Genomic DNA, 24,654 nt, shown 5'->3' with positions numbered 1-24,654 from the left:
GTAAGATCTGACTGTGTGACATCTCACCTGCGACCTCCCAGCGACTTACCTGCGATCTCTATCAGGTTGCATCGTTTTCGGGATCGCTGGTAAGTCGTTGTGTGTGACTGGGCCTTTAGCGCCAAGGCTTCTTTACACTTCTGTTGAGAAAACGCCCCTATCCTTCCTCTCCTCTGCCCACTTGTTTAGGCTGTGTTTACAGAGAGTTATGATCCGCTGTTTTTGAACACTCAGTGTGATCATAGCCTAAGGATTTGTGCACGCAATGTCTTTTCCAGGCACATTCTGCCTAAAAAAAAACCAAACTGCTGTATCAGAAAATGACAAAAAGCAGATAAAAAGAGCCGTGTCCATTCTTCTTCAATTTTCCACTTGGAAGTTGCTTTGTACTTTACAATACAAGTCAAAAGGGAAAGCTCAGAAGACGCCAGTATGTCCTTTGGAGCTTTTAGCCATCATTTTTGCTTAAAGGGGTGGTTCACCCATTTTTTTATTTTCTATATCAGTGCAACTTACAATTTTAGGTGTCTTCTTCATTGACCTCTATTTGCAGTTCTGGCTCTGAGCGGCGCTATCCTGCACGCTCAGTGTCGGTCACATGACCCCCTGGTGCTGTGGCCGCTAGTATCCTCTGTCACGTCACGTCAAGTTCCGGGCTCTCAGACTTGACGTTACATCAGGGAATGCTGGCGCCACTCAAGCTGATTGACTGGGTTGTGATTACCTCACGTCACAGCCCCACATCGAGGGGAAGATCCGGAGGACGCCAGTATGGAGCATTGAAGAGCGCTTAGCAGATTTGTGAGGTACAGGGCGCCAGTGTGGAGTGCAGGGAGGGTTTCTTCAGCTGAAACCCCCCCTGTCACGCAAGTATCTGATCTCACTATCCACCCGCCCGCTCTGCTCAGCTGTCAGGAGAACGGGCGGTGTGATCATGTGCTCCCACCAGCAGTACAGGTGACTAATGCTGCATGGGACCAACTTTCTCCACTCTTACCTGCACGAGTCACAGAGTGGAGCAAGTTGGTGACATGTAGCACACTATGTGTCAGAGCAGAGCATGTCACCAACTTGGTTTGCTCTGTCACCTTTCGTGCTGCATGTCACCAAGTTACTGCACACTGTGACTTGTGCTGTGTAGGACCAACTGTCTCCACTCTGTCACCTGCACAACAAGTAACAGAGTGGAGCAAGTTGGTGACATGCAGCACAGCATGTGACAGAGCACCTCTCTTCCCTCTCTCTTTTCCCTTCATTCTCTCTCTTTTCCCTCTATGCTCTCTATTCCATCTCTCTCTCCTGGCATGGTCAGTACAGAAATCTCTCTATCGTGGAGGGGTGAGAGGTGGTAATAAAGATGGAGTCTCTAATGTGTCTGTGTATTTATTTCTAATAAAGTATTTTTTCTCTGTGTGGTGTCTTTTTTTTAACCCTTTATTGGAGATTCTTAATGACCGGGTCAAACTTGGCCTGACATTAAGAATCTCGGGCTTTTTACCAGCTGGTACAACAAAGCTGGTATTAACCCCTTATTACCCAGTGTGCCACCGGGCACCAGGGCCACTGGATGAGTTGGTTACGGCGCCAGAATATGGTGCTTCTATGAGAGCGCCATTTTTTGGGGCGACTGTGGACTGAAATTCGCAGCGGGGGGGGTGGGGGGGGGCAGAAAGCTTGGCGCTGTGGATTCCAATCCCCAGCTGCCTACCTGTAGGTGGCTGGACACAAAAAATAAGCGAAGCCCATGTCATTTTTTTTTTTTTTTAATTATTTCATGAAATAATTAAAAAAAAAAAAAAAAAAAAAAAAGGGCTTCCCTATATTTTTGGTTCCCGGCCAGGTACAAATAGGCAGCTGGGGGTTGGGGGCAGCCCCCACCTGCCTGCTGTGCCTGGCTAGCATAAAAAAAAATAGGGTTAGGGTTATGTGTTTGGGTTTTTTTTTTTTAATGAATTTAAAAGTAATCAGATTACTCCAGTGTCGGCTGATTACTTGTTCTGTGTTCCGCTGCATCCATCGCAGCGTGTGCGGGCTGTGAGGTCAGTTGAGTTCAGTCTGGCACTGGAGTCAGCTGATATGAACTCAGCTGAACTCTAGCCCGCACACGCTATGATGGATGCAGTGGGACACAGAAAAAGTAATCGGCAGACACTGAAGTCAGCTGATCTGAACTCAGCTGAACTCTTGACCACACATCCTGCACACGGTCACACATGATCTGCAGCAGGTAGTGACTGCTGTTAACGTGTATCCATCGCAGCGTGTGCGGGCTGTGAGATCAGGAGTCAGCTGACTCCAGTGCTGGCCGATAAATTCTGTGTCCCGCTGCAGAAGGATTCGGTAAAATAACAATTGCGGTTGCATGCGCTGCACATTTAATCCACAGGATCCGGTCCTATGCGGTTTGCGGTTTTTTGCCTACAGGCAAAAAACGCTGATGTGAAAGTAGCCTGCAAAATGCATGCCACACGGATGATACGGACGACACACAGGGACTAGGCAAGAGAGGAAAAAGCAATCTCATGACCCCATCATTTTTTTTTCCCCCAAATATTTATTTTTTTCACATGTTGCGCCGGCTAAGGCTGCTTTCATACATCAGTTTTTTTTTTTCCTCATTGAATTGTATTAGCACCGGATTGTACCTGATGCCCTTGCGTTGCATCCGTTGTGCACGGATCCGGCGAAATTTATGTGCCCAGCTGCCGGAAAGGACACAGCATGCAACGTTTTTTGGCAGCGGACAAAAAACGGACCGCGCCGGATCAAGCGTCATGTACAATGAAAGCCTATAGGTGCCGGATCCGTTGTAATGTAGCATACAACGCATTACAGCGACTGATTCCGTTTTTTTTTTCTACGGAGCATGCTCAGTAGCACAACGGATCCATCCAAAAATTGAAGGAACTGATAGCAAACACTGATGCAACTGATCCGTTTTTTTCGCCTGATCCGTTGCATCAGTTTTTACACTGGATTGTACCTGATGCCAAAAAACTGATGTGTGAAAGCAGCCTAATCATAATTTACACACACACACACACACACACACACACACACGCACACACACGCACACGCACACGCACACGCACACTATGAGCTATATGAGAACAAGCAGAAGATAGATGCTTTCTTCCCCTGGTTGTGCAGAGCTGGGATCTTCTGCTGTCTCTGTTGTGATTTATCTCAGTGCTTCCACACAGTGAAGAGGCAGGGAGGAGTCTTTGTGTGGACAGCTGAGTGGGTGTGTTAGATACAGTCCTACAGGCGCAAAGAATTATGGGAGTTGTAGGAACTGAACCCAGGAAGTCAGGAGAAAGATTAACCCCATCAGAGCTGGAGCCAGAAATAAAGGATGTGCTGCTAGAGTACGATAAAAGGTAACATTGCTGAAATAACATAATAGATGTGTAGAGAGGCACATATTAGCAAGATTTATGAGGGAAAAAAAAAAAAAAATCAGTTTTGGTAACTGGATAACTTCTTTAAAAAACAGCCAGCAGTGTTTTCATTATATAGAGTTAAAAAAAAAACAAAAAAAAAAAAACACAACACTTGAAAACGTCATTAAAAGGCTATGTTCCTACGATCAGGAACACCCTACATTCTAGACGCAGCGTCATTCCTTTTGCAGAGCTGTGAGTGTTCTCCGCAGAAGAACGCAGCATCTGTGCCTACGACCAGAATTTTGGGAGCGGCGTATTTTTGCAGTGTTCTCCCGATGAAAAACACCCTCTTCCCAAAACAGTCAAACGTTCAGCAGAAAAACCAAAAATAAAAACACCAAACACGCCAGAGTTTCCTGAAGCATCTTCTGCTTTTTGAGGAGGTTTTTTTTTTTTTTTCAAGTGGAAACTACTCAATACCAATGCTCCTATAGTACGGAACAAGAGTGTGGTCACCGAAAGGAAATATTGGTAAGCACCGTTAACAGGCAGCTACCAATTTTCAGATTTTCCCTCAAATCTAAGACAAGTAAAGTTAAGTCCTGAAAAAAAAAAAAAGAAAAAAAGTAGGGCAGTCAAGAATACTATTTGTTGTTTTGCAATAAAGGACTTACATAATTTCAGCACAGGTCCAAACTGATCCTGCATTACATCTGTACATCTTGGAAGAACATGATCACTAGTTTCAGAGATGCTGGTTTTCACATTTTCTAGAACTCTCAGTTCTCTATGTCCACGTTTTTCCTTGAAAGTCAAGAAACAAAACAATTACATAATATTCATAATAGCTTGGGAAACTAAACAGCAATATGCAGACACATAGCGCAAGTCAGGGAAAGACTATACTAAGTCACCAATACTGAGCCCAGTGATTGGCTGCAGCAGTCATGCATGCGGTTTATGTGACATCACTGCTGCAGCCTAACAAAGACTAAAGCAGCATAGGAGCATTAGTGATAGAGCAAAGAAGGGTGAATATCAGCTTAGTATATTAGCTAACCAAAGGCTTGTGGGTATATAAAGTAAGAGGTTTTTGCAGAGGATAACCCCTTTAAAGGGAACCTATCAGGTGCAATATGCACCAAGAACCACGAGCAGTTCTGGGTGCCTATTGCTAATCCCTGCCTAACTATCCCTATATACACTAGCATAGATAAAGAGATCTTTAGAAAAAGTATTTCTAAAGAACTTTTACCGTATGCTAATGAGCGAGGCGACTAGTCCCAAGGGTGTTATATCCCCTGACAAGTCCATCCTCTTAGCATGTTCGTACACACACGGGTGTACTAACATGCTATTCAATGAAGCGTCACCGGTGGTGACGCGCGTACCTGTGTCCGCTGTGACCGCTCTTCTGAATGCCCGCCACTTCCAGGCATGCACAGTAGACGTCTCTGAAGCCGGGACGCATACACCCGACTTCATACTGCGCCGGAAATGTCAGGCAACCAGAAGCACGGTCACATCGATCATGAATGCATGTTAATTGCATTTTAGAAAATGTATTCATTTTGCTTTTACTGTAATACTTTTTGACATGAATAAATAATGCATAAAAATCAAAACCACGCTACATGTGCACGAACCGGATATTATTACAGATGGAACCCAGTGGAAAACTTCACGGGGATCCAACACGCTTTGACCGCACATTAATATCTTTAGATGTTGAAGATGGGAGGTCAGACTATGACTAGTGTAATGGTACCCCAAAAACATGGTATTCGACTGTGAAATTTGGGATCACTGTGTTATACAAATGGATATACTGAATGTAATCGATGATAACATTAGTGATGAGCAAGCACTACCATACTCGGGTGCTCGATACTTGTACAGAGCAGGTTAACGCACGGATGGACACAACTCGAATATCTGAGTATAAAATGGAAGTCAATGGGGAACTCAAGCATTTTTCTGGAAGATTTCCCCCATTGACTTCAATTATACTCAGGTACTAGAATCGCGCCCATCCAAGCATCCAACTGCTCATTACGAGTACCGAGCACCCGAGCATGGCAGTGCTCGCTCATCACTAGAGCACATGAAGGGATCTTTATCTTTCCATACCCTCGTCTCGGGGGAAAGATCTGTGCCCCACGTACCTTGATACATAAAGAATCAGGAACATCTGGGCACATTGTAAATAAAGGTAAAGCATCAGCACAAATTCATAAAAACATTGCTCTCAGCACATAGCAGAAGATGAGTTCTGCAGGCCTGGAAAATGCTTCAAAGAATCTCCACTACAAAGAATATGGGAGTTTTAATAAACCCTTAGTGGAATGAAACACAGACCCAGCGGAGCACTGGAAGATATTAGCTCACAACGGCACCTCACACAAACGCCTCAAAGGACATCTGTTTGGAACATGTGTTTGTCGTGTCTGCTCTGCATGACCCGCCTTTCTGAGGTGAAGAACATTAAAAGCCACATACACAAAGAGCTATGCTAACAAGATAATGGCAGCACAGTAAATCTGTCAGCAGCACATTAAAACTAGGGGTCTACTGCCACCTCGTGGGGACATTGGGTCCATGCAACGTCAGAGCTGACAATTAGAGGATTGGAAACTGCACAAACAAGGAACGCTGGAGATGTCAGGTAATCCTACATCATACCGCAAATATAGATCTGTCCTTTACACTAGCAGGACAGACATACATATGGCTGAACGAGTAGAAAGCTATTCTTCCCCTCCCCTCTACAGATTTACTCACTAGGCTTGGCTGAGTGTGCTCGATCTCAATGGACCATAGAGAAAAACATGGCCCACATATAAAAAAAACCAAACCCAAATCATACATTGATCTAATTAAGTCCCTTCTTTATCCTGGCCTATAACCTCACTAATCTAACCATCTTCTGTTCTCTCTTCCACATACATCATCCTCCTTCTGTCTTCTGGGATGGATTGATAGCAGGCATGGAGTGTATGAGGCCCTTAGCACCATGCATGGACCGATGTGGAGGTGCACTTCTATGTTGCATTCAGTAAATCTGACAAATGTCCCAATTCTGAGAATTGCGTATCCATGCTCTAAAGTCCCTATCAGACCCTGACCTTTAAATACATCCATAACCAGGATATTAACATTACAGCACTCTGCGGTACTCAATACCTAATAAAAACCTCTTCAGTTTAAGCCATCACCCCCCATTCTAGAACAGAGGAGACATGACGTGTTGCAGTCTCCTATTGTCCGCCCCAGCCTTATCCGATACAGGACACCTATGAACTGGTGCTATATTTTTGCTTCTGACAGCAGAGACATACTATTGCTAGTGGGGTGACACATTGTCTGAGTTTTCCTATAAAATTAACAGCAATAATATATCTATTTGGCAAGGAATATTTTTTTTTATGCAGAGCAGACTGAGAATTGAGTAAGTGTAACGTCATCGAGACCAGTAATTCACAAAGTAAACAAATTGGAAGTAGGCGCTACACTCATGGTTGGGAGGCAGTAACCACGTCTTCTCTAGCACTTTACAATGTATTCCATATACAGCAGAAGAGATTGACTCTAATGAGGCTGCCAGAATGAATCACTTTATAATGCTTAAAGTGGCCCTGTCAGGAGCAATATGCACCCAAAACCATGAGCAGTTCTGGGTGCGTATTGCCAATCCCTGTCTAACAGTCCCTGTATACACTAGCATAGATCAAGAGATCTTTAGAAAATGTATTTCTAAAGATCATTTACTATATGCTAAGGAGGCCAGGGACTAGTCGCTAGGGCGTTACTTCCCTTGGCTAGTAGGCCCCTTTAGCATGTAAGTATGCCCCAGTGGGCGTGCTAACATGCTAATGAATGTACATACAAAGATTGATCAGAGAAGAAATGACCATGCACAACACTAGAAAATATATGGTGTAAAGATAGTTAATACATGTTCGGAGAAATAGTGTGTGGGTCAAGTGGATGTAGCTGACCTACGGTAACAAAGACTAGGCACCGAGAAAATAGAACAAAAAAATTCTAAAGAGAACCAATTTATTCAAAAAGTATAACAAATTTTATTATTAAAAATGAATGCCAACTGGCAGAGAACCTAAAAAAGGGGCATCACATGTATAAATATTGTAAAGGTAGGGACAGGTATCAATGCACAGGTATTGAGATGCTAGAGCTGGTGGTGGAAAAGTTTAAATATACAATACCATATCAGATTAACACAGTCGTTTGCAGTAGTATCTATGGCATATATGCAGGAACTAACCCTCAGGTATCTTTTTAATAAAAAAAGAGGATAATAGTTGACACGTATATTGCTAACCATAGAAGATGTTAAAAACAGAACCATATGCATAGTTGATAGTATCCACATTAGCATGTGCAATAATGGTGGCTGTGGTATTCAATGTAAATAGGTGTTGTAAAGGTATACATACACAGCACAAAAAAAACATTAGTATGGCCTGTTATACAAAGGTAACTGCAGCAGATATGTATGGAAACACCTAAATGGGGGTATGGTAGTTAAGCAAAGAGAGGATTTTTACCTGGACATGAGAGGACCTGTGCTCACTTGTGACGCCAGCCCCAGGGGCTGCAGTTACCTTTGTATAACAGGCCATACTAATGTTTTTCTGTGCTGTGTATGTATACGACCATGGACGGATATATCCGTCATGGAGCGTGTCCCGTTAAGCCCCGCCCCCTGCCGCGGGCAGGCGGCGTGGATCGGCACACATATCAGCTGTTTTCAACAGCTGACATGTGTGCCTACATGTTACGAGTGGAATCACATTCCACCTGTAACATTAACCTCTTACATCTCGCTGCCAAAGTCTGGCAGGGAGATGTATATACGCGCGGTGAAGATTTTCACTTACCGCCGCCCCCACCGGAAGTCACATGAGTGATCACGTGACTTTTGGTGGTTGCCATCGTAGCATAGGGTCATGTGATGACGCCTGCAGCTATGAAGTTTCACTTTCGTTTTCCCTCGGCCGGTAGCAGAGAGTAACAGGAAGTGACTAAATCTGCTGTTTACAGCTGTATAGCTGTGATCAGCAGATAGATAAGAGCGATCGGATTGCTGATCGCTATAGCCCCCTAGGGGGACTAGTAAAATTAAAAAAAACAAAAAAAAAAAAAGTAAAAAAAAAAACCTAAAAGTTCAAATCACCCCCCTTTCCCCCCATTGAAAATTTTAAAGGGTTAAAAAAATAAATAAATCTACACATATTTGGTATCACCGCGTTCAGAAATGCCCGATCTCTCAAAATATAAAATCAATTAATCTGATTGGTAACGGCGTAGTGGCAAAAAAATTCCAAACGCCAAATTTACGTTTTTGGTCACCGCAAGATTTACGCAAAATGCAATAACAGGTGATCAAAACGTAGCATATGCGCAGAAATGGTACCATTAGAAACGACAGCTCGAGACGCAAAAAATAAGCCATCACTGAACCATAGATCCCAAAAAATTAGAACTCTACGGTTTTTGGAAAATGGCGCAAAATGTGCGCCACTTTTATTGGACAAGCTTGTGATTTTTTTTTTAACCCCTTAGATACAAGTAAACCTATACATGTTTGGTGTCTGCAAACTCGCACCGACCTCAGGCATCACACCCACACATCAGTATTACCATATAGTGAACACCGTGAATAAAACACCCCAAAAACTATTGTGCCACCACACTTTTTGCAGTTTTTCCACACTTGGAATTTTTTTTTCTGTTTTCCAGTACAATATATGGTAAAACTTATGGTTTCATTTAAAAGTACAACTTGTCCCGCAAAAAACAAGCCCTCATATGGCAAGATTGATGGAAAAATAAAAAAGTTACGGCTCTCGGAAGAAGGGGAGCAAAAAACAAAAACGGAAAGTGCCCCGGGGCTGAAGGGGTTAAAAAGATACCTGAGGGTTAGTTCCTGCATATATGCCATAGATACTACTGCAAACAACTGTGTTAATCTGATATGGTATTGTAAATTTAAACTTTTCCACCACCAGCTCTAGCATCTCAATACCTGTGCATTGATACCTGTCCCTACCTTTACAATATTTATACATGTGATGCCCCCTTTTTTAGGTTCTCTGCCAGTTGGCATTCATTTTTAAAAATAAAATTTGTTATACTTTTTGAATAAATTGGTTCTCTTTACAATTTTTTGTTCTATTTTCTCGGTGCCTATGCTAATGAATGTGCAGTGTCAGATGATAGTCGCGCTTACCTCTCCGCCCGTCACTGGATTTCGTCTTAGTGTGCATGATTCTGGACTTTCAGTCTTGCGCACTATGAAGGCGGGTGTACGCGTCCTGGCTTCAAACCCGTGTAGTGCGCATAACCGACAGTCCAAGATCATGTGCACTGAGCAGAAATCCAGGAGTCTGACGCAATGGCAGCAGAGAGGTGAGTGTGACCATAGCTCTACACTGCACATTCATTAGCATGTTAGCACAGGGCGTACTTACATGCTAAAGGGGCCGACTAGCCAAGGGAAATAACACACTTGCGACTAGTCGCTGGCCTCATTAGCATATCATACGGGATATTTAAAAATACTTTTTCTAAAGATCTCTTTATCTATGCTACTATAGGCTGGGATGGTTAGGCAGGGATTAAAAAGCACTGTACAACCAGGCTCCTGACCTCAACGTATTATCCTTGATGAACTGATAACTACTTCACATTGAATCTCTGTGTCCATCAAACATGGAGTCAGTAACTGCACTAATAGTGTTAATGCACCAACCAATTAGTCCCTTCAATGAGTGTTATTGTGCATAAAAATCTAATTCACATGCAGTATATGGTAACAGAGATGTTTGCATAAATTACTTCCCTTTAGAAGTTTGATGTCATATCGTAGCCTCGACGCGTTTGTACAGTAGGGACCAGACATATAGAGATGTTTTTTGTATACGTGGCTAGTGGTGGTTTGGTACTCACATGGTGAGAGAAGGACGGTTTAGGGACCTTTAGGGTTAGTCCATGGTGAGCGGGGGCGCCATTTGTGCTTATTAGGGTGCTGACCACTGCAGGCAGGTAAGGCGGTTTATTAGGGGCATTAGCAGGGCAATTGAAGTATTAGATTGATCCGGTCTGGCAGCCCTGTATGTTCCCTAACCTTGCTGTTCCCTAATCTGTCCTTAGTGTCTGGTACCTTTTAATTGGAGTGTTTTTGTTTATTTGCCCGATGACAGTTTTAATGCATATTTAGGAAATTGACATGTAACACTAGAACTACTGAGGTAGTCATTTTGACTACTTTGCACCATGTATTTCTATATAGGTGTCACGAGTCCAGTAGTTCTAGTGTTAAGGAATTTTGCTTTGTGTTAACTCCTTACTTGGAATTCCTGGATTATTCCTATAAAGTTAGTTAAGCAGGGATTAGCAATATACACCCAGAACTGTTCATGGTTCTGGGTGGATATTGCACATGACAGGGTCCCTTTAAAAAGGGTTGTCTGGGCATAGGTATTAGATAACGGAAGAGATAGGTCAATAGGAGATTGGTAGGGGTCCGACAAGGTGCCCCCACTGATGTATCATGGATGTAAACACTTTGAAAGGGTTGGCTCTATGCCAAGTATAGCGGTACTGTATAGCGGTACTGCAGCGCAGCTCCTGTTCTTTTCAATGTGAAAATGGTGGTTGTGGTTAGCCATGTGTTGTCGGCAGCATAAATCACAAAGCCATAAATCGGTCAGACTGCAAGCATTGTTCTCAAGGAGTCCTTTGTTCAGGACCTGACCCGACTATTAGCCAGAGCAAAGAGACGTTAGATTGCACTTCTGACTTCAGAGGACAGCGGTCATTTTAGGAAAGACATTTTGTCTCTTTCTTATAACCAATGGCCTGAAGAAGTTGCTCCCCTTTGGGAACACGGACAACAGATACACTTTTTCTTTTTAACATTCAGGTTGAAATATCATTCATGGTCGGACAGACAGACGCAGGTTTTATGTATGGCCATATGGCGGATCTGAGGTTATATGTCATCTTCTCTGGGGAGAATGCATCAAAATAAAATGAAGTATGCGGGAAGAACATTTTTCTCCATCTTGGCTACTCCATAGATATTACTCACCAAAGGATTTCTTTTCGGTACTAAACTTCCTCCAGTTCTCAGTGGACTCCCAGTGGCTTTATACTACATATATCAAATCAATCGGATCATGGATGTTAAATACAGAGATAAGTGGCCATGAGACATACACAGTACAGCTCCTAATTCCTATCTGTGTGACTCACAAAAAGTGTGATCGTCACAATGCACATTAACCCAATGACAACCATGCTGCTCTTGGACCAGGACTTCTTTTAACCGTGCAACTGTAAATTTACAGAGTGGGGTTAAAGATCCTGCAATCTAGCAGGAGCAGGTCAGACACCCTAGGGAGAAGACAGAAGTGGGTTACTACCGCTTCTGTCTTCTCCTTTTCTGGCTACATAAAGCTCAGTAAGAGCTATGCAGTGAATAGATGCATCAACACTGCTGAAGCTTCTAGCTGAGTGACTACATGATTGCCGGGTGTCTGCCAGCATAGCTATTCCAGATCAGCTCTGCCAACACTTTAAAAAAAATATTACATAACATATCAATTTCTCCCAACAGACCACACTGACTTATAATGGGGTGAGTCATGTTTTGCCAATCTGATAGAAAAAATACTGACAAACCTCACAAATTCAGATGTGAACATCACACTTGAGTCTTGATAACAAAACGTAACAATCTTTTCTAATCTTTCATTCAGATTTTTATGATGGAGTATATAAGTCTAGCTATTCCAGCTCAATTGCATGGAAATTATGAAACGGGAATCTATGTATGCTAGTACATCAGCACAAGATGGGCTTTCTTACACTAGGCTTTGTGGACACAGTTGGCAAATGTCACATATAGTTTGTGTGAATGTACTTTGTAAATAAAAAAGTCCTGAATAGTAATGGGCGAGTGTGCTAGGCACTTGCTCGAGCATCGGGGTGCTCGGGTAATGATTGACATCCATAATGCTCTTTACTCTCATCCCAGCGTCTGACCAGCTCGAATCGAGGAATGAGCAGTGGATCATTTTAGTTCTCGCCCATCTCTAGTCCTGAACCCTGCAATACAAAGTAATATTTGACAAAATTCATGCTGTGCCAAAATTCACATGGACTTTGCCTCTCAATTATTTAACTTACTGACACAGATTCCACGTGAAAAAAGCGTGATAAAGTCGTACGTGGATTAGCCCCACTGAGCTGGTCTAGTCTATTCGTGGATCTGAGGCACATTAAACTGCAGAGATCCGTGGGTCGGTCTTTAAAGGGGTTATCCGGCTTATTTTGTTTATTGCACTATTAGGCTACATTGGGGCAGGTAAGTAGATAGTAACTACCTACCTACCCTGCTGTCAGCCCCTCTCACCTGGCTCAGAGCGGTCATGTGACCACTCCTGCCGGGATTTTGCTGCTTCCTGTGATGTCACGTCAACAGGGGCAGGAGCATGCTGGGCATGTACAGTGCGCCGGAGTCCCCGCCCCTCTTCCCCTGCACCTTCCCACGCCACTGCTGTGGGACCCGTGGGATGAGGTGAGGGGCTTGGCAGCTGCTTGCGGTGTCAGCTCCAGCACCGGGCCCCCTGCTCAGGATCGCTCGTTCATATGTATTGGCATCACAGATGCCAATACATTTCAAAGCATTGATGACAGGCAGAGCTGCGCTGCTTCTCAGCATTGTCCCGCCGTCTGTGCTCTCTGACAGTTCAGTACAGCGGTGACGTCACTACTGTGCTGATATGGACAGCGAGCGAACGAGGAGCAGTGGCCGACACAGAGGAAAGGGGAGTATGTATTCATACCCTACACGGTGGGGGCGTATATTGCTATAATGGGCTGCAGAGCCTGTGTGTGGGGGGGTGTAGAGCCTTGCATGTGGGGATGCAGAGTGCCGTGTGTGGGTGGGGTGTGTGCAGAGCGCCGTGTGTGGGTGGGGTGTGTGCAGAGCGCCGCGTGTGGGGGGGTGGGTGCAGAGTGCCGCGTGTGGGGGGGGGGGGGGGTGTGTGCAGAGTGCAGTGTGTGTGTGTGGGGGGGTGCAGAGCGCCGTGTGTGGGGTGCGGGTGCAGAGCGCCGTGTGTGTCGGGGGAGGGCAGAGCGGTGTGTGTGTGTGTGTGTGTGTGTGTGTGTGTGTGTGGAGTGCAGAGCTCCGTGTGTTTAAGGGGGGTGCAGAGCGCCGTGTTGCTGAGGGGGGTGCAGAGCGCCGTGTTGCTGAGGGGGGTGCAGAGTGCCGTGTGTTTGGGGGGGGGGTGAAGAGCCCTATGTGGCTGTTACTTGCAATTCTGTAGTGATGAGAGGTCAGTGCTGGGCAGAATACTGACAGCCTATGAGTGGACAGTGAGGCCGTCAGCTCTGACTGTGAGGTTTGGCACAGGAAGTTCATGTTTAGTTGAGCTGCAGGTAAATAAAGTTTCTGCAGAGAATAAAGGGATAATTCAAAAGGAACAAAAGTTAGAAAACAAAAACAAACAAAAACGTAGGGGTGTTTTATATGACAATACAGAACAGATTAGCTTAAAAAATGTTTGAGTTTATGTTGGACAACCTCTTTAAAAGAATGATCCTCATTTTTATTTCTTAAATCAATAGTACACAGGAAAATAACTCTGTAATACATCTTATCAGAGAAATCGGCTTCATTTTTTGCCAGAATTGATTAGTCATTATCATATTCTCATCAGTAACAGCTGCCATCTCCTATCTCAGTAATGGGAAAGTCTTCACTGAATACAGATTTTACCGCAGAGTTGAGACTTTTGATAATGACTGATCAGTTCTGGCAGAGAAAGGAGCAGATTTCTGATAAGATGCATCACAGAGTTGCTTATTTTCATGTGTACTATTCATTTATGAAATAAAGCGTAACTGTTGTGCCCCTTGCAATTGAAATGGTGCATACTTACAGTACTGCACTACAGTAGAGCTCTACTGCCACCTAATGTACACAGCTGGTAGTGAAACAAAGGCAGGAAGAATGCAGCCATTTGAATACAATTATTATTTTTTTTATTTTATTTATTTACACAAATTCCTGCTTCTCTTTCCAAAATATCCTCCCCTTTAAGCCCCTTTCACACGTCAGTGATTCTGGTACGTTTGTGCTTTTTTTAAACGTACCAGAATCACTGACATACGCAGACCCATTATAATGAATGGGTCTGCTCACACATCAGTGATTTGTCACTGCACGTGTCTCCGTGCAGCGTACCCGCGTGTGCGTGATTGCCGCACTGAGACATGTCCATTTTTTTCTGGCATCACTGATGTTCCACGGACCACGCAGTGGTGTGGTCCGTGAAACACGTGCCAGAAAAAAAACGTGCTTTTAAAATAATAAACATTTTAACTCACCCGGCACCAGCCGCGCTCTCTGCAGCCCGTCCTCCCTGCTGCTTCTAAGCCGGCTGATTACTGTCGCGCATCTTAATGATGCACGACACAGCCGACCCGGAAGCAGCTCCTGCAGGGGTCACCGCCGGACGGATGCTGCACCGCGGGAGCGATCAGCACCATGGAGAGCGGGAGCGGGCACAGGTGAGTTAATCTCTAAGTGCAATCACGGGCCATGGAGAACGGAGCCCGGAATGCACTTAGACAACCCACGTGTGCAGTGATTCACGGCACACGCAGGGACATGTGCGTGTTTTACACGCCAGTGAAAAACGTCTGTGTTTTTCACTGACGTGTGAAACGGGCCTTAAATGACGACATCTATTAGGTGCCTTGAAGACCGTTTTTTTTTTTTGTTTTTTTTTTATTACTCTTACATTACTTAAAAAGGAGCCTGTCAAAGCCAAATGCCATTCAAACTAAATACAGCTGATACTGTGGACTTATCCCCTATTAAAATCATACTACCTGTTGCGTACACAGTGTTTGTACAAATAACTTAATACATATGCAAATGAGGGGGCTTTGGTGCACCCATGGTGTGGACATGAGCAGGCTGCACAGTAACACCCCTCAATCTGCATCTTGGGGAGAGGACTGTCCTAGCTTGTGATGGACAGCGCTGACTCCTAGAGCAAACGCTGTACCGCAACACCCGCTGATCAGCATCATACATATATCCATCATGGTTACCTTAACCCCTTACTGACATCTAACGTACAAGTACGGTGCAAGTCTGTAGTGGGTGTATAGAGTGGGGTCCCAGGATGAGCTCACCCCAGACACGGCAGGACCCAGTACCCACTTCTAACAATTGCAGGTGGCACCCAGATCTGCTCGCGATTGTTATCCTATTAAATGCCACTGTCAAACTCTGACAATGGCACTCACAGCGTATCATTCTATGCGCTGATCAGCGCACCCATGACGTGATCTCAAGGTGCCCATGGGTTGATATGATAGCCAGGGGTCTCCTGAAGACCCCCATACTTGTCATTACAGTACTCCCTTAAAACCCTGGATGTAGTGAGGCTTCAAATGGGACCGTGATTTTCATACTGTGGAACTGCTGTATGGAGCACAAGCAATCGGACAATCACAGGTGTAAGGGCGGCTTTGCACGTTGCGACATCGCAAGCCGATGCTGCGATGTCGCACGCGATAGTCCCCGCCCCCGTCGCAGGTACGATATCGTGCGATAGCTGGCGTAGCGAAAATTATTGCTACGCCAGCTTCACATGCACTCACCTGCCCTGCGACCGTCGCTCTGACCGGCGAGACCGCCTCCTTCCTAAGGGGGCGGGTCGTGCGGCGTCATAGCGACGTCACACGGCAGGCGGCCAATAGCGGCGGAGGGGCGGAGATGAGCAGGATGTAAACATCCTGCCCACCTCCTTCCTTCCGCATATCCTACGGAAGCCGCAGTGACGCCGGAAGGAGATGTTCCTCGCTCCTGCGACTTCACACACAGCGATGTGTGCTGCCGCAGGAACGAGAAACAACATCGGACCGTCGCGTCAGCGTAATTATGGATTACGCCGACGCTGCACCGATGATACGATTACGACGATTTTGCGCTTGTTAATCGTATCATCGAGCCTTTACACACTACGATGTCGCATGCGATGCCCCACCGACATCGCACCTGCGATGTCATAGTGTACAAAGCCCGCCTAAGTCCCCTAAAGGGGATATTATACTGGAAAGTGGAAAACAAACAAAAATAAAATAAAACAAACCCTCTACTCTTAAGGGGGCTTTACACGGTACCAATATCGCTATCTTGCGTACCCGCCCCCATCGTTTGTGCGACACGAGCATATCGCTGCCCGTCGCGCACAAAATCGCGCTCCCCATCACACGGACTTACCTGCCCTCGAACGTCGCTCTGGCCGGCGATCCGCCTCCTTTCTAAGGAGGCAGATTGTGCGGCGTCACACGGCAGGCGTCCAATAGAAGCGGAGGGGCGGAGATGAGCGGGACGTAAACATCCCGCCCACCTCTTCTTTCCTCATTGCTGATGGAGGCAGGTAAGGAGATGTTCCTCGCTCCTGCGGCATCACACATAGCGATGTGCGATGCCGCAGGAACAACGAACTACATCGCTAATGAGAGGTAAATTACTTTTTGTTTCAGGACGACCTCTCCGCGGCAAACGATTTTGGCCGCTTTTGCGATAGTTTTAGGTTGCACATAAGTGTTACACGCTGTGATATCGTTAATGACGCCGGATGTGCGTCACTAACGACGTAACCCCGACGATAAAACATTAACGATATTATAGCTAAAAAAAAAAACCCCACACACACACCCCTAAAAAAAAAACCTCTCTGCTGTGAGAAGTCCGATCTCTATACATAAAAAGAAAATACATATACATGCACACATATACATAGACACACACCCCCTAAAAAAAGGAGGCAAAAACGCAGAACGGAAATTGGTCACATCAGAAAGGGATTAAGGACAAAACCAATTTTTTTTTGTTTTATCTCTAACTTCACCAGGCCTATAGGCAAAGAATGTAGCCGTGATCATCCAGTGAATGGGTAACTTTCTCAATTTTTCTTCTATTAGGGTGTAAAAGGGTCTTATATTTGTATTATTTTGCATGTAACATCACAGAAGAACTTTCACAAAATGTTTCATGTTGAGCTGGACACATGATGTAAGGCCTCATTCACAAGCCAGTATTTTTCATCAGTGTTTGTTTGCCAAAGCCTAACTGTAAACTAAAACCAGTACTGGAACAAATACTGGGGTAAAATACTGACAAATTACTGAACATGTGAACTTGGCCTAAAAGCCATGGGTGAAGCATAGCTCCGCCTGCAGCCTAAACCTGTCACATGCCAGAAACCAGAAGCTGACATACTCTGTCTAAAAAGACACTTGCATGTTTTTCTCACTGAAGGTGCCTCGTTCATCTGTAAAAACAAATATATGCAAGTGGAAACAAGATGGAAATGTCCAGCCATCATAACGCTCAGGAAGGAGATGGGTTCTGTGCACCAGAGATGAGCATGCTTTTGTCAGACATGTACATATCAACCCAAGAACAAAAGTAAAGACCTTGTGAAGATGCTGGCGGAAGGTTGTAAGGTTGTGTCATTATCCACAGTGAAACGAGTACTGTATCAAGCCAGATTAATGTTTGCAAATGCACACAAGAACAAAGACCTTCATTTTTGGAGACATGTCCTGTAGTCCGAAAAAACTAAAATTGAACTGTTTGGCCATAATGTCGTTGTTACATTTGGTAGAAAAATTGAGAACTTTTAAAGCCTAAGAACATCATCCCAACTGTGAAAGACTGGGGTGGTATCATCATGTTGTGCGGTTGTTTTGCTGCAGGAGGGACTGGTGCATGTCACAAAATAGATGGCATCATGAGGAAAGAAGATTATGTGGCAATACTGAAGCAACATCTCAAGACATCAGCCAGGAACTTAAAGTTGGCCCGGAATGGGGTCTTCAAAATGGACAATGACCCGAAGCATACTGCCAAACTGATTAAAAAGTGGCTTAATGATGAACTCAATGTTTTGGAGTGGCCATCACAAAACCCTGATCTCAATCCTACTGAAAATTTTTAAAGGGCAAAAGCTGAAAAGGCCGGTGCGAGCAAGGTGACCTACAAACATGACTCAGTTACACCAGTTCTGTCATACAGCTTAAGGGCAGTGGTACCAAATACTAATGAAATGTATGTTAACTTTTCACTTTGGAGAAAGTAATAAAAATGCCTTAAAGTGAACCTGTCAGGTGCAATAATCACCCAGAACCACAAGCAGTTCTGGGTACATATTGCTAATCACTGCATAACTGTCCCAGCCATGAGGAGCATACATATAAAGGTATCTTTAGAAAAAGCATTTCTCAAGATCCTATATGATATGCGCAAGTCGCAAAAGTGTTAGTTCCTGCGCTTATTCTGCCCTCCCAGCATGTTAGCATGCCCACTGCGAGCATCCTCACTGACTGTGACGCATGTACCTGTCCGTTGCTACAGCCTCAGACGCCAAGCACTGCGCATGATCAGGTGACCACACTTCCGGTCATGCATACTATAAAGCCGGGCGTATGCATCCCGGCTTCAGAGAGGTCTAGTGCACATGACCGGAAGTCTGGGGATGTTCTGATCATGCGCACTGCCCGGCGTCTGAGGCTGTAGTAACGGACAGGTACATGCGTCACAGCTGGTGAGGACGCTGGCAGTGGACATGCTAACATGCTAAGAGGGCGGAATGAGCGCAGAAACTAATGCCCTTGTGACTAGTCCCTGCGCTCATTAGCATATCATAAAGGATCTTGAGAAATACTTTTTCTAAAGATCTCTTTATGTATGCTCCTATAGGCTGGGACTGTTCGGAAGGGATTAGCAATATGCACCCAGAACTGCTCGTGGTTCCAGGTGCATATTGCACCTGACAGGTTCCCTTTAAAACATTCTCTCTCTCATTATTCTGGCAATTGGTAAATATAAATAATTGGGTTCCTAATTGACCTAAAACGGGAAAGGTTTACTCTGATTTAATGTCAGATAGTGAGAAAAACATGCATATGTGTCTTTTTTAGATAGTGTATGTAAACATGTGGTTTTAACTGTTAACTGTGTACCACAGCATTTGGATGATCGTAGCTTTAAGTCCCCTAAGAAGACTAGTAAATACAGTAAGGAGTGAAAAAAAAAAATGAGCAAAATAAAAACACAAGTTTAAATCACACACCTTTTGCCACATTAAGAATAAGAAAAAAAAAATTCTACACATTTGGTAGCGCTGCGTTCGTAAAAGTCCAAGCTATCAAAAAATAAATTAATCCAATTAGATAACTGTGTAGCGAGAAAGAAAAAAAAATCAAAACGCCAGATTATATTTCTATGGCTGCCGCAACATTGCATTGAAAGGTGCTGAAAAGATTGCATCTACCCCAAAATTATATCTGGGGAAAAAAAAAAGTAAGCTCAGGGTGCATATATACGGTGGAGACCAAAAGTTTAGCATTTTTTTTAATTTTTTTTTTAAAGTGTGATTATTTCTGTCTGGTTGTTGTGATGTCATTTTCCTGGTGATTTTAGTAAACCAGAAGCAAATGGTTGAATGGTTGTCAGCTTTAAGAATGAAAATTGTGTTTTACATTGTTTTATGTGTTAGTTTTCCACATTTGCTGGGCCAAATGTTTTCCATATTTTGTCGTGGGTAGTCTAATTTTGCCTAATTATTATTTTTTTTTGTGCTTTTCAGATTAAACATGGCAAAGACAAAATCAAAATTTATCACCAGATGTCAGGAAGCTTATTATTCTAAAAGTGAGGTCAGGCAAAAGCCAAAAAGAGGTAACTATGGAATTCCCCTGTTCTCAGAGTCAAGTGTCACGTATAATAAAGAAAGGAAAAGGTTATGGAAGCGGACAAACCTAGAAATGGACGACCACGGAAAACTTCCTCCAAAGTTCATCACATTTTTAAGTAAAAGTCTGTATCTGATGTCCATAAAAGAGCTGGGCAAATTTCACATGAAATGAATGAAGAACATGGTGTGAAAGTGAGTCACCAAACTGGTGCGACAACTAAGAGCTGGAGGCTTCAATGCACAAGTTCCAGTCAAGAAGAAGGCTTTCATCTCTGCAAAGAACCAGAAGGTCCGACTTTGCCAAGAACATAACCAATGGAAAGAGATAGATTAGTGTAAAGTGTTGTTCTCAGATGAATTCAAGTTCAATCTGTTTGGTAGAGAGGTACTGATGGCAAGCTATATATACTGCTCAACTGGAAAACGTAATTATGTAAGATACCTCACACCTCAAGTGAAACATGGTGGTGGCAATGTCATGAAGGGGTTGAGCATCAATACTTTAATTTTAATTTCACTTCTCGCTTGCGGAGAAATTAGCAAATAAAAAAAAGAAGTTTTATTCCGCTCTGCAGCCATTACATCCTGTATCCGGTTTGAAATGAAAAATTTAGTGCAAGCTTCTTTTTAAGGCTACATACACATGGACTTTTATTCCGCTCTGCAGCCATTACATCCTGTATCCGGTTTGAAATGAAAAATTTAGTGCAAGCTTCTTTTTAAGGCTACATACACATTGACTTTTAAACATTGTCTTGGGACAAAAGAATAGAAAGTTAATTCTGACTTTGTTTTAACCCCAGTTGGGTTGACACAGACTTAAAAGGAACCTATCAGGGGGAAAAAAAAGCTGTTAACCAGCAGATATGAGATTAATCTGCATTAGAGGCGGCTGTCAGTCCATGCAGGGGGCGTGGTTACAGCTGCCCCCACTATACACAGAGCAGTGACAGAACCCGTGTCGGTGCCACCCTGATGACTGAAAGCCGATCACTGCCGGGAGGAATTCATTTTCTCCCGGCAGCGGGGTTCTAAGTGCAGTTGCTGTGGCGGTTCAAAACACTATTGCAGATTAACCCCATATATCCAGGTTAATAAAGTTTTTCACGACGGGTTCCCTTTAAACTAAGTATAATTTTATAACATATTGTATACAAACGTGTGAGGTTGTGTTTTGTTTCGCTATGATTACTGACTTATAACAGCTATAATTTTGTTACTGACATTGTGGGTACAGTGGCAGTGCCCGTAAGATAGTTATGATGGGTACATTTGTATAGAAAGTGATAAAATACTGAGGAGTATGTCACACGTTGTTAACACCAGAAGTCCCAGAAATTTCGAGCTCCATAGGGTTTCAATGGCAGAAATGTTAAATGACCCCTCTCTGGGACTTCTAGTGTTAAAGGAGTTCTCATTGTTGACAAGAACGTGGGTGGTAAATGGAGAGGGATGCATGTGTGCACTCATCGTTCCCATTATAAATCACGTTGGCCACCCATACAACCTCAGTACTAGAGATCACAGGGGTTAGACACCCAGCGATCATACATTTATTTTAATATTTGTGAAATAACTCCTTTAAAAGGGGCAACATACAGAGCTTAATAACAGAAGTATGATTGTACCATTCACAAAATAGAAGTGGAGTGACTGACCTCAAACTCTTTGATGAAGTAGCGGGTTTCTCCCTGAATGATCGGTCGATGATCCAACAATCTAGAATGAATTTCTCCGATATCTGAAAAGTTATTTGAAATATAATAAGTGTCTTTTACACCAGTCAGCAGTTGTAAGATCATATACACGTGTTCCCAGCCTGTGTAATGACCAGTCACTAGAGATACACAGACTGATTCTCAGACTCCAGCCCATCGGTTAGATCATTAGTCTCTGACCACTAAAGGCAGCCTTGCCAATTTGTAACTTTCCTGTGTGCCTGGCAACGCTCTTGACTAGCGAGGGCAGGTGTGACATTATCATTGCGGCGTGATGCAAAGACAACTTAGCGCCACCTCTGCTAATCAATGGCCGTGTTGGGAATGCCAGAAGGTAAGATTTTCAAGCCTCTCGTCTAACATCAGAGACTACTGACCTGGGTGATGGAGCAAAGTCCCACCTCTACGAGATACAGCTTACATACCTGACTGCCTCCATGTGCACATCCTCATAGCAGATAAGACGAGGAACCCCCTGCTATTACACATGACAGTCTAATCTGTAAAATGGATTGAACCAGGACATGCTGCCATTTTTTTACTAGCAACTATCACTAACACATAATTAGTGATGGGCAGACTTGCAGATAACCGGGACCAGAGGGGGTCTGTTCTATATATTTTTTTTTTTTTTTAAAAAATCTGGTTCTGGTCCGGAATCCAGTCCCCATATACAGTACAGACCAAAAGTTTGGACACACCTTCTCATCTGTAGAACAACTAGCAAGAGGAGACTTTGTGCAGCGGGCCTTCATGGTAAAATAGCTTCTAAGAAACCACTGCTAAGGACAGGCAACAGGCAGAAGAGAATTGTTTGGGCTAAAGAACACAAGGAATGGACATTAGACCAGTGGAAATCTGTGCTTTGGTCTGATGAGTCCAAATTTGAGATCTTTGGAGCCAACCACCGTGTCTTTGTAGAAAAAGGTGAACGGATGCACTCTATATGCATGGTTCCCACCGTGAAGCATGGAGGAGGAGGTGTGATGGTGTGGGGGTGCTTTGCTGGTGACACTGTTGGGGATTTATTCAAATTTGAAGGCATACTAAACCAGCATGGCTACTACAGCATCTTGCAGCGGCGTGCTATTCCATCCGATTTGCGTTTAGTTGGACCATCATTTATTTTTCAATAGGACAATGACCCCAAACACACCTCCAGGCTGTGTAAGGGCTATTTGACTAAGAAGGAGAGTGATGGGGTGCTACCCCAGATGATCTGGCCTCCAGTCACTAGACCTGAACCCAATTGAGATGGTTTGGGGTGAGCTGGACCGCAGAGTGAAGGCAAAAGGGCCAACAAGTGCTAAGCATCTCTGGGAACTCCTTCAAGACTGTTGGAAGACCATATCCGGTGACTACCTCTTGAAGCTCATCAAGAGAATGCCAAGAGTGTGCAAAGCAGTAATCTAAGCAAAAGGTGGCTACTTTGAAGAAACTAGAATATAAGACATATTTTCAGTTGTTTCACACTTATTTAAGTATTTCATTCCACATGTTTTCATTCATAGTTTTGATGTCTTCAATGTGAATCTACAATTTTTAGAGTCATGAAAATAAAGAAAACTCTTTCAATGAGGTGTGTCCAAACTTTTGGTCTGTACTGTAAGGGCGGCTTTGCAAGTTGCAACATCGCACGTGCGATGTCGGTGGGGTCAAATCGAAAGTGACGCACATCCAGCGTCACTTTCGACATCGTTGTGTGTAAATCCTAGAGGATACGATTAACGAGCGCAAAAGTGTCGTTATCGTATCATCGGTGCAGGCTCCGACTTTTTCATAATTACGCTGCCGCGACAGGTACGATGCTGTTCCTCGTTCCTGCGGCAGCACACATTGCTGAGTGTAAAGCCGCAGGAGCGAGGAACATCTCCTTACCTGCCGCCGGCGGCTATACGGAAGGAAGGAGGTGGGCAGGATGTTTACATCCTGCTCATCTCCGCCCCTCCGCCGCTATTGGCCGCCTGCCGTGTGACGTCGCTATGACGCCGCACGACCCGCCCCCTTAGGAAGGAGGCGGGTCACCGGCCAGAGCGACGGTCGCAGGGCAGGTGAGTGCATGTGAAGCTGGCGTAGCGATAATTATCGCTACGCCAGCTATCACAAGATATCGTACATGCGACGGGGGCGGGGACTATCGTGTGCGACATCGCTGCATCGGCTTGCGATGTCGCAACGTGCAAAGCCCGCCTAAGTCTATGGGGATCAGAATATGGAGATTAAAAATGTTGGTAGAAGAGATAGGGGGATAGGAGCGGGCGCACTATACTTACCGAGCCTCATGTCATGGCGGAACACTGCTTCCAGGTCACACATTCACTTCCAGAGGCGTTAAGTAACCTTCATTGTATATTCACTGCTTTCCCCACCCCGGCCTCTGTGATGGTTGCAGTCAGACGTGCCCCCAGCCTGTGTGACAGCGTGTCTGACCAATCAAAGAATCGGTCGTCGGGTATATAGAGTATAGTAAATAAATACAAAAATTCTTGCGCGGTCCCATCATATTCTGATACCCAGCACGGATAAAACTTTCGGTTACAGCTGCAGCCCCCAGCCGTGTGCTTATCTTGGCTGTGTATCAAAATTAGAGGAATGCATGCGGCTTTATTTTTTTTTTTAAATTATTTAAATACGGTAAAAAAAAAAATCGGCATGCAGTCCCCCCAATTTTGATACCCAGCCAAGATAAGGCCCGACAGCTGGGGGCTGGTATTCTCAGACTGGACCTCCCCAGCC

General features: G+C 44.3%; 1 protein-coding gene across 1 annotated transcript in view; it reads right to left on the bottom strand.

Annotated features, from left to right (window-relative positions):
• BLOC1S5 (biogenesis of lysosomal organelles complex 1 subunit 5) overlaps positions 1-24,654 on the bottom strand; it is an 86,316-nt gene that overhangs the window by 56,107 nt on the left and 5,555 nt on the right. Inside the window, exons 2-3 of the mRNA XM_075316457.1 lie at positions 21,859-21,941; positions 4,061-4,190 (exon numbers count right to left, since the gene is read on the bottom strand). Of these exons, the coding sequence (XP_075172572.1) occupies positions 4,061-4,190; positions 21,859-21,941 (213 nt within the window). The remainder of the gene's footprint in view (positions 1-4,060; positions 4,191-21,858; positions 21,942-24,654) is intronic.

Source organism: Anomaloglossus baeobatrachus, chromosome 6 (genome assembly GCF_048569485.1).
Source record: "Anomaloglossus baeobatrachus isolate aAnoBae1 chromosome 6, aAnoBae1.hap1, whole genome shotgun sequence".
Taxonomy (NCBI): domain Eukaryota; kingdom Metazoa; phylum Chordata; class Amphibia; order Anura; family Aromobatidae; genus Anomaloglossus; species Anomaloglossus baeobatrachus.
The sequence above is the reverse complement of the archived record's forward strand: the minus strand, read 5'-3'. Positions and strand labels throughout refer to the sequence as shown.